The sequence below is a fragment of the Tenebrio molitor genome, chromosome 4, assembly GCF_963966145.1.
Source record: "Tenebrio molitor chromosome 4, icTenMoli1.1, whole genome shotgun sequence".
Taxonomy (NCBI): domain Eukaryota; kingdom Metazoa; phylum Arthropoda; class Insecta; order Coleoptera; family Tenebrionidae; genus Tenebrio; species Tenebrio molitor.
In genome coordinates this window covers 22,271,272-22,281,830 of record NC_091049.1, presented here as the reverse complement: position 1 = coordinate 22,281,830, position 10,559 = coordinate 22,271,272, and the positions used below count along the sequence as shown (strand labels likewise).

Here is a 10,559-nt window from a genome sequence, read left to right as displayed (position 1 = left end):
ACTATTTCTCCTTTGGTGTTTACCCTAAATTACAAACGAACCCTTTGAATAAATGCTTAATCATTAGCGTCCTTTATTATTGTTGTTCTATTTCTTGTAACGAACTGAATCATCGTGTGTGAAAGATGTCGCCGCTGCGTCGCCATCGATTTTTAAGAGATCATTAAGTTGAAGCGGCGGCTATGGTCCCTCTTATGTAAAGGACGACATTGGTGTAATCACATCTCTATTTTCAAGCCGATATTTTTTCGTTTCGTTAACTGTTCAAAGAAGATATAAACACGTTCTCCAATTGTTTTGTTGTAACTTGTCACCAACAAAATTTATTGAACATTAACAGTAAAAATTAATTAATGGGTTGCTCCTAAACAGTAAAAACTAGTTTGGAAACAACAGTTGCACTTTTTAAACTGCAGTTATGTGTTCCATTAGACAAAATAGAATCCAGAATGGCTGTTTGTTAATTTTATGTAATCGCCAACGAAATGAAAAACTCAGTTTTTTGTTGCAGTTTAAGGAATGATTTGGAATTTATAGTAACTAATCCTTCTGGAGCAGAATAGATTGTTCTAGTAAGCTGATCTCAGGAAAATAAAAGAATAGTCAAAAAGTGGCAGCGAAATCAGAATCAGAACAACATGTTTTTGTACAATAACAATGATAAACGCTCTAAAGAATGTGATTTATTGTTTTATTATGATTTAAATTTCTGGATAAGCCAATTAATTTTCTTATTACCGGTTTTATCTTGTTAAAAAAAAAACAACCTGAATGTTAACCTAAAGAAACTTTAACAAGTGACTGTGCTCATCACCGGATGTTTATGCGCAACATCATTTTTATGCTAATTTTAAAAATAATATTTCCAGCAAAGTTAAATGATGATGTTACAGCGAGGTACAAGGTGCTAAAAATAACTATCTGTTATTTTTTTCCATATTTGGAAAACAGTTTGAGTTGTTTTTATTATAAGTCAACATAATATATAATAATCTCCTGCACCATTTGAATGGTTGTCGTACAAGATTTCTTATGTATTTTTTTTATAATGCACTATTGACCTCCCCTCAGAGCAGCTGTGTAAATATGGTTTTGTTGGTTCTCTTCTGTCACATTTACTATATTTATTCACAAATGAATATTCAGCCTAAAATATGGTTGAAAGAGAAATGAAAAACACAGTCAGAAAATTTTAGGCATAACAGAAATACCGTATATTTAAAAGAAATATCTACAATGAAGAGTGAAAATGTGAAAAACAAAAGATTTAAAAATGCAAGGCATAACGTGAATAATCCGGTCCTGAAGGGTTCCTATACGAATGAGTCGCCGTTACCAACATGTGACATTTAAAGTTAGGTTATGTGAATCTAAGTTTTGTGGTTGAGTATAATAATGTAAATCTGCGAGACTTCTCTTTTTCGCAGGCGCTCTTGATTTTGCTGAATATTTAAAATAATTAATTTAAAGCTGTCCTGGTCAGGCAGCGGTAGTGAGCAGACGTGTTTAGTAAAGAAGTTTTGAAATTACTAACGTAAACGGTGAGTGAGAGGTGATAAGCAGAAGGCAGTGGGCAGGAAAGAGAGGCTGGGCATGCCAAAATCGCCGAAAGCATGGAAAGAAAGCAGCAAGAGAGAACGAGAAGAGGGTGGGACGTCTGAAGAAGGCACGAACCCATTCAGGAAGAGTTCCAGAACGGGAAGATCCCAAAGTAGAAGTGAAGAAGGAAATGAAAGGAAATGAAAACCATGATTAGAGAGATAAAAGAGGATACGGCGGGAATAAGAAAGGAGAAGAAAGTACTAAGAAAGAAATTAGCGGCAGTCAGAGAGAAAAATGGCAGGCGGAGGAAGCAAATTGGATGGAAAGCATGAAAATAATAGAGGAAAAGATGGAACAAAAAGAAAAGAAGGAGAGGAAGGATAATGTTATAATAACCGGAATAGGGAGAATAATAGATATAGAGGGGGGTGAAAGAATGCTCAGAAAGGGAGATGCTGCTGGCAAAAATAGAAACTTGGGAGCAGCGGAAGAACGTTATGCTAAATAAGAGTAAGTTGAAGGAAAGAAAGGTGAGAGGATGTATATACGAGTAGATGACGATTTGACAAACTAAGAAAGGAAAACACAACAGAAGTTAAGAGAGGTGGCTAGAGAAGAAAGAGATAGAGGAAAAAGGGTGAAAATAGGACAGAGGAAGATACAGATAAACGGGGAATGGTTTATATGGGATGAGAGAGATGGGAAACTGAAGAAAAAAATTTAGAAGGGAGAAAAAGAAGCATAAAGGGGAAAGTCGCTACCGAAAGAGTACAGATGGGAAGGTCAAGGAGCCAAAAGAAAAAAAAAAGGAAGAGCTACCAGGGGAATAATAACAGGGGTGAAATTGGGGATTAAAGAAAAGCGAGAAGTAAAGGTAGAAGAAGAAGAATGCATGGAAAGAAAAGTCCATATAGGCAATAAATGGTGGAAAATAAAAGAACAACAATGAAAGAAAACAGGGAAGATTGTATACTCTTGGGAGGGGACTTCAGCAACGGGAGAATAGGAGAAAGAGGAGCATGAAATTGGGAAGAGGAGAGGGGGGATGGGAAAATAAAATCCAAAGCAAGGTAGAAAATGCAGAGGGGAAGAGACTGATGGAATGGATCGAAGAAATTGAAAGGGGAATGGACCTATACAGGTATCAGGGGAGAAATAGTGATAGATTACGGAATAGTGAACGAAGAAGCATGGGTAGGGGTAGAAGAATTCAGAATAGGAGAGAGAGTAGAGTCGGACCGTCTCGAAATAGCTTTGAGGAAGCGAAGGGGTGGGAAAGAACAGAGAAGGAAAAGGGTGGGGGTAGCAATAAAACTGTTTATTTTTTTGCATTACTGTTTTATGTTTAAAATATAATCAGGAATCGGAAAACTCGTAGGGCAAAATAAAGCATTCATTCAGTTTAAAGTTGATAATTTTCCGAGTGAATTTTGATAACATCAACGGCTGACGCACATTTCCAAAATGCACTCAGACATACTTTCATTTGGAATCGTACTAGAAGGCATACAACTATCTAAACCAAAATCACTTTTGAACTACCTTTTAATGATTTTTAAACTACCACTTGATGATACATATGCCAGGAAAAATATCTGTCGTTCGTCACGTGTAATAATTTTCAACTGAAAACATTTTTGAAGCGTGAAGAATAAATCAGATATCAAATGTGCACAATATTGCACAACATCTGATTTTTATGTAATTTTTTTTTCTGATGTAGGAACAACTCACTATAATACATAATATTTTTATTAATCGCTTTACACAGTTTGCGGTATTGAAAGTGAATTGTTTCATACCACAAAAAAGAAATGACCTTTAACAGCAAAATCACTTACGCAGTCTGTTTACAATGTTCTGGTCAAACTATTTTAAAGCTTTAATTTGAACACCATTTACATATTATTATAAGCGTAATGAGAAATAACAGACAAGTATGGACTAATTAAGTAATTTGTTTTTTAAATTAAAGTCTAACACTGTCAATAATAACCTAATTAATTATAGATATTGTAGTCAATTAGTTATGGCTGTAGACTCTAATATTTTTTCTAGCTTAAATGCTAGTATATGACTTAGGCAACCAGCATTTTAGCTGCGAATTTATTTTCTTTTCTAAATCGATTTTACGTCCAATACTTGTTTATCAAATCTGCCGCTTTTTCACCAATCATGTAAGCCGGAACGTTGGTGTGGGCCGTCAAAGGCAACGGAATCACACTCGTATCCGCGACTCTCAAATTACTGATACCATAAACCCTTAACTCGTTATCCACCACCGCCTCAGGATCAGTCTTAGGCCCCATCTTGCAAGTAGCCACTTGATGATGCAAAGTTGCTGTGACATGTCTGAGGGCGCATTCCCAGTACTCGTCCGAATCGAATATCAAATGTTCGCAACCTGGAATAGGCGTCTTCACTTGTTGAGCCCCGTACTTTTGAAACGTCGGAGTTTGGACTATCCTCTGTACTTCTCTGATTGCCGCGATGAAGGTCTTGACGTCGTAGTTTCCGGGATCTGTGAAAAAGTTGCCATAGAACTTCGGCCACTGGTACGGATTTTTGGACTTGAGTTCCAGATGACCGTAAGATTTGGGATGCACCAGCATTGGTAGCACTGAGAAGGCGTATTTGTCTTCCAATGGTTTCCAGACGGCGTTGTAGATCTCGTCGGTGATTCTAAATGTTTTGCGATAGTACTGTCCCTTGTCGGTGTGCATCCCTCCGGAAATGAAAATCAGTTCCATGTCAGGGTAGGGTGCGGGGTCCGTGGAGACGTTTGTCTTAAAGTAAAGGAGCGCCTCGACACCTCCTAGACTTGTGAGAGGTCCATCTCCGTTTAGCACTAGTCTTAGAAAAGAATCTATTCTTTCTATCACAGATTGGTCACTCACTATGGGTTGATCTACTGTGAAAGTTAGACCCAGGAATGTTATGTGATCGTAGAGTTTCCTTCCAACTGGAAGGTCTTGAAGGACTGGAATTCCCAAGTCTTCTAAATGTTGTCTAGGACCTACTCCCGAAAGCATTAAGAGTTGCGGGGAGTTGAACGCCCCTGCTGACAATATCACTTCTTTTGATGCTATCGCCGTGTGGTACTTTCGATCTTTCACGTATTGTACACCGTAAGCTTGCCTACTATTCGGGTCTATTAGTACCTTGGTGACACGACTTTTTGTCAAAATTTTCAAATTCCGTCGGTGCTGAATCGGACGCAAGAACGCTTCCTCTGCACTAGACCTCAGTCCCCTTCTCGTAGTAGCCTGTACGTACGACACTCCCATTTGCCGTTTTCCATTGTAGTCAACATACTGATGTCCTGCTTCTTGAGCTGCTTGCACAAAAGCGTGGACCGATTCTGTTCGAAACGGTACGTCTTGGACCCCAAGGTATCCTCCAGTACTGTGATAACCTGGATCTTGACGTTGTACCAAGAAGTCCTCAGATTTGATAAAGTACTGGAATACGTCGCGATAGGACCATCCAGGATTTCCCATGTTGGCCCAACGGTTGTAGTCACGTCGATTTCCTCTCACGTGGATCATGTAGTTAATAATGGTGGTACCGCCGAGCGCTCTACCACGAGGCCAAGCCATTCTTTGATCTACCAGTCCTGAAAAGAAAATTCTTCAGACGAGAGTTACCAAGAACAAAGCAAAATACCAAGACACATGTTGTCTTGTTTTTCCATTAAATAGTTCCAGTTTAGATTTGTAAATTGGAATAACGGTGCCATCACTGGTATATCAGTTAGTACGGTTGCTTCTTCTCCCACTTCCAGTAGCAGGACAGTCCAGTTTTTTTCGGATAAGCGATTAGCTATAACGGAACCTGCAGAACCAGAACCCACAACAATGAAATCGAAACTGTAATCCGTATCTCTTAACGGTTCTGTAACCAATAGAATGTTAGTGATTGTTGAGTTGTTTTTTTCAGATTCATACCATTGTAATTCGTCGCTTGAATAAATCTTTTTGCTCTTTTGTTTGCAGTGTCATATTTAGTTTTAGCTTGTTCGAGAACTACATCCACAGGTTCGCTTGAAACCGGAAGTGGTCCAAAAAGAAGTGATGTGATCAGGAGACAACGTAACATTTTAAATAATAATTTAATGATTGTAAAGCTTCTTTTGCTTCTTCGTGGTAATCTGCGAGTGGGAGGCAGGATTCAGCTAGAAAGAAAAATTCTAAATTACGATTTAAAGATATAAAATATATATTTCCTTCCGACCACGTGAGAAAGACATGTATTTCATACGTAAGTGGTTTGTAAAAAAAAATGCGTTTTGAAACAAACTAATGCCATTTACGTTTTCAAGGTTGGCATTCTTGATCTTGACGTAAATGTCAAAATAAACGCCAAAACAAAACGAATTTTAATTTGTTTCCGTGGAATATACAAAGTGTTCCAAAATGATTGTGATATCGTAGGGTGCAGGATCGGAAAAAATAGTTTGCCACCTTTCCACGATAAAAGTCCCCTACTATGCTACACCAAACATAACCTCGAAGCCGCTGACAAGTGTCAAATATCATTTCTGTCATTCATTGCTTGTTGTCAATATTCGAAAATTCACAAGAAAATGAAATGATGCATGGATTTACCCAATAAAAACTAGTCAGAACATTTTATTATCCTAAGGAATTGTAATTGGTTTAAAACCATTACAAACTGATTTAGTTAATTTTGATTGGTTGATAAACCTGCGACCTCCCTATTGGCTACTTTATCCAACTAACCAATAGGGAGGTCGCATTTCGTTGCAGGATTTAGTAAATGGCACGCGCAACCCCCTACCAGGAAAAAATATACCTTAACCTCTCTTATACCTGTCATTTTGACGGTTTTTGATAGTTCGTATCATTTTCCTAGTATGCGTCAAAATTCAAAACACTCAAATTGTTAAAACCTGCTACGATACCACAATAATTTTGGAACGCTTTGTACATTAGACGTGTCTTGGGTAGTGTGACTAACCCTAATCTCGTATTTTTGGCGGGGTACATACAAAATTGTCTTCGTTCATTTTTAATTTGTTAATAACAATTGAAATTTGAATCTTCCAAACAATATGACATTTGTTGTCAACCACGACAAAATTCCCCAAATTTGAAAATTGTTCATTTTCGTTTAAAAATGACTTAAAAGGTGCAAACTCGAAAAAATAGTGAATGATATCTGGTTTATAAGGCATTTTGTAGCATTTCTTCATGGCACTCCTCGTAGGCTCTTCGTGCCCTAAACCCGTGCCTGCTACAAAATGCTTCTCATAAGACTCGTGCATAATAGTACTATTACTTATCTGATATAAATTTTAGAGTTTTTCGAAAGTAAATATTTTGTTAAGATGATGGACGTGTTGGAATCTCTCATGGCCTGTGACCTTGGAAATATTTGCGCGAAGGTGGAAGATAAACAAGTGAAAAATCTGTAAATGAAAACTGAAAACATTGACTACTTTCAAATTGAAATACATATGTACTGTTGCGGCCAAATAAAATTGGGCAGGAATTTTTTATTTTTCAAATTGACATCATCGGTCAGTGTTATGTTGTGCCACAGGTATGGGTCTCTTGTTATCCGATAAACTTTCATTTTAAAACCCTGAATTACACTTGCAACCAAAAAAAATGGGAAATTGACGTACACAAAAATTTGTTTTTGTATGCTTTTTAATCTGTTTAATTTGGGTTTTTTTAAAGAGGTTAGAATTATCTGACATTGTCACCGAAATGATTAATCAAAATAGTTTAATTAGACTTGGTTTGACACGAATAAAACTGACATAAGCTGACAATTAATAATAATCTGATTTACATGATAAAATTTTAGATTTCCCAATTTTTTTAGTGTTCAGTGTATCAAAACTTATAAAGATGACAAAAATGTCAATTTAGTGGTCGCTTTTATTTGGCCGCAACTGTACATAACTATCTACGAGGAGAGACGAAACTAACGAAACGAATGGCGATGTTTTCCGGTCGGTTTGTAACGCCTATTTTAGACCGATATTCGTCGTTTGCGCAGATATGACTCATAGCCCATGAGAAAATCCAAGACCTCCACTGTTGACAATTTATTCCTCTTAAAAATTTCCAGTTGGTGGTACCAACGCCCTATTATTGTAACATCTCACAAAACACTTTATAAATGAGTTAATTAATATTAGTGTCATAATTATGGTTGTTCTTGCAGCAATATTTTTTTCGTAATTGCAAGCAAATTATGTGTGACATTGAATTTTAGATTAAAAAAAAAAACAATATGAAAGTGTGTATATTCATCCATGTTAATCAGAATCAAAAAAAATGTGGCAATTTGTGTCTTTTAATTTTCGTAAGAACAAAGTAAATGTAAACTGAAATATTTTGGCAAGAATTTTGCGAATGACTTTTAGTTATCTTTTTCTACATAATATGTATTACCGTCATGCACGTCTTTGTTCGAAGAATGTTGTTATTAATATTTCTGTCACATTTTCCTGTGACTACTAATTTAGCAAGGGTGACACAAAAAACATTACCTGCGAGGTGAGCATGAAAAACATAGACACTAGGTGAATTTTTGTGGATTGTTGATGATGCACACACACATGCTTTTAACTATTTCTTAGTCGGACTGATCTACAGAAGTTGATTGCCATTGCACAACCCCCACCTCGATATATAATGTCTTCTATCACTGTTTTTTTTTAATAGAGGAACTGAATTTTAAGTACCTAGTTTGAAGAAAGTGCCTAAGGTTAATGGTACCATTTCTTATTGAGTGGATTACAACAAAACTGTTGCACGATATATTTAAATGGGTGTAAAACAGGTTTCTTGTAATATTGTTGTAAGGTAATTGTTTCTGTTTTGTTTTCGGTTTTATTCTGTTTTAGTTGTGAACTTACTGTAGAATCGAGTAGTTGGTTGGGTCAAGGACCTTTAGTAAAAGTAACCTTCACCTTTAGCAGTGAGTTCTCTTGCAGGAGATTGAACTTGATCGGAGTCTAGAATGTAAATAGACTTTATGCCATTCATAATCATATTCTTAACGAATCTGTTTCTCTAACCATATTAATTGCAAGGTTTCTGTATTTTGGCAACGAGTTGGAAAAGTGACAGTTCTTATTAAGAAGGGAACATAATTTGGTCAATGCAATTACACATTTTGTTGTGCTTTTGGGGGTTAAAGACTGGTGTACAAATTAGTCGACTTTTTTGGTCGAAATTTTGCAAGAAGAGAATGATCTTTTACTTTCACCAAAAGTTATGTAACGATATAATTTCAGGTGTTGCAGTTATGAAAATGTAAGCAAAACAAAAGTTGACACATACTTAATATTTATTTAAATTCATTCAGTCTACAATTTTACCAACAGGTCCTGGGACAGGAATACTTTGTACTTTGTAAGTGATGCGTGTTCCGTGGGCGGCATTATTCACTGAAGCAGTACCGGTTAGATCAATTTTGGGTCCGTCCAAAGGTACGACTTCTTCCCTGTAGCATTAACATCAGTTCATTCTAAGTTATTCCAAGTGGTAAAAAATACTAACCCAGTCACTCGGTACCCTTTGTCGTCTGCTTCATAATGTACTGTGCGTTTGTAGTACCCGTCGCTGTACGAATAAGACCCTTTGACATTCAACCCATCTCTGACTTCGTCTCTTTGCTGCATTAAATCATTGATGTGGTCCTCAACGTTGGAAGAAAATTCATACCTATATAAGGAAATGGATAGTACCAGATAGTACCAATACACGATGATAAATTTACCTTGCAGCGCGATTTTGTTCTAGTTCAAATTCATTTGGTTTGTAATTTGGTGGGGTACTACTTCCAGTGTCGGATCTGGGAACGCGAGCATTTGCAAGAGCAAATAAAAGAACTAGTACGTACTGTAAATAATGTTGGTTCAAGCTTTTAAATGCAAATTCAAAATATATTGTCTTACCACTCTGACCATCATGTTACTATGCGAGGCACTAATGTCTCTACCTGGGACCGCCTGTTTATATACCTATTTTTGTCTGTGTGTTTATCTGAACATCTATATAATATTATAATAAGGAATTTGAAAAATGTGTTTTTAAGTCGCTTCAAGCGGTTAGTAATGAATAAATTTTTCTGTCAAATATTTACGAAAATACTCGACTTGTGTTAGGACTGGATTTTTTACATTCGCACCCACGAGGAGCTTTTGTCACTTGGACTGGTAGAAAAAGTGGTACATTTTTTGTTTTAAAAAATAGTGAAGATAAAACCTTTTCATGTGTGGTCTGTTATAATGCTCACATAATTTCTTTATTATTGTGTTAATGGATATTTAATGACATTGTGTAAATACAAAGTAAAAGATTTTTGTTTAAATGCTACATTGCTCAACTCTAAGTTAGATATTTTAAAGAAAAAAAAAGAAAAATCTACGTTTTGGTTGTATTTAACAAGCTTCTTCAGGAAAACGAAGAGCACCGTCGCCTCCGCCACACAAAAAATGCTTCGCAAAATGTACACTTTTCATGTTCGTTTTCTTTTTTATTTCCAAAATAATTTTCAGTTTGTCGCAGTGTTTACAATGCTTAATCATCGTTACATTATTCATTACTAAATTTACTTTTGACAATGATGTAATATTGGCTACACCTCCCTATAAACCTCCAAAATGTGCAAATTTATTGGTCCGTGAAGGTGGTTCGTTATTTATTGCCACTGACATAGAACTAAAAACTAGACAAATTCAAAGATTTGCATTTTTCAACACAATGATCTGGGACATTGATGCATTTGATGTGACGATGCAGAGGCGTTTTGACAACCTCGGAAAAAGTTGTTTTGTTTGTGCCTCGAGCTGCTCATTTACCTCCATCATCACTTCTTTATCGTCGAAAAATCAGTAGCATGAAGGTGTTAGTGCAATTTTGGAAAAAACAATGTTCGCTGAGGGCTAGATCTGGCTAATTGACTGGTTCGAATGTTTTGAAAGCTGCATTATGAATAGCAGTCAAGGAAAAACCGAAATGCAGCATAATAAT

General features: G+C 36.4%; 3 protein-coding genes across 3 annotated transcripts in view; 1 reads left to right on the top strand and 2 right to left on the bottom strand.

The window, feature by feature from the left end:
* The window catches only part of Flo2 (flotillin-2), a 152,371-nt gene that overhangs the window by 46,312 nt on the left and 95,500 nt on the right, over positions 1 to 10,559 (top strand). The gene's annotated exons all lie outside the window — the stretch shown is intronic.
* LOC138128002 (glucose dehydrogenase [FAD, quinone]-like) lies at positions 3,273 to 8,221 on the bottom strand. Its single transcript, XM_069044187.1, has 4 exons — positions 8,069 to 8,221; positions 5,490 to 5,716; positions 5,209 to 5,436; positions 3,273 to 5,158 (listed from the first exon to the last, which is right to left on the bottom strand). Exons 2-4 carry the CDS (start codon positions 5,638 to 5,640, stop codon positions 3,672 to 3,674), a joined length of 1,866 nt encoding a protein of 621 aa, XP_068900288.1. The 5' UTR covers positions 5,641 to 5,716; positions 8,069 to 8,221; the 3' UTR covers positions 3,273 to 3,671.
* Positions 8,854 to 9,604, bottom strand: LOC138128011 (pro-resilin-like). Its single transcript, XM_069044200.1, has 4 exons — positions 9,482 to 9,604; positions 9,304 to 9,425; positions 9,084 to 9,248; positions 8,854 to 9,027 (listed from the first exon to the last, which is right to left on the bottom strand). The coding sequence occupies exons 1-4, from the start codon at positions 9,494 to 9,496 to the stop codon at positions 8,886 to 8,888; spliced, it is 444 nt and encodes a 147-aa protein (XP_068900301.1). The 5' UTR covers positions 9,497 to 9,604; the 3' UTR covers positions 8,854 to 8,885.

Excerpts from the sequence above, each read along its gene's own strand:
- LOC138128002 (XM_069044187.1), bottom strand. The coding sequence starts at position 5,640 with ATGTTACGTTGTCTCCTGATCACATCACTTCTTTTTGGACCACTTCCG. Across the intron at positions 5,437-5,489 it reads TCAAGCGACGAATTACAATG|AACCGTTAAGAGATACGGAT; the intron begins GTATGAATCTGA and ends TATTGGTTACAG. Across the intron at positions 5,159-5,208 it reads ACAAGACAACATGTGTCTTG|GACTGGTAGATCAAAGAATG; the intron begins GTATTTTGCTTT and ends TTTTCTTTTCAG.
- LOC138128011 (XM_069044200.1), bottom strand. Across the intron at positions 9,249-9,303 it reads GAACAAAATCGCGCTGCAAG|GTATGAATTTTCTTCCAACG; the intron begins GTAAATTTATCA and ends TTCCTTATATAG. Across the intron at positions 9,028-9,083 it reads AAAGGGTACCGAGTGACTGG|GGAAGAAGTCGTACCTTTGG; the intron begins GTTAGTATTTTT and ends TTAATGCTACAG.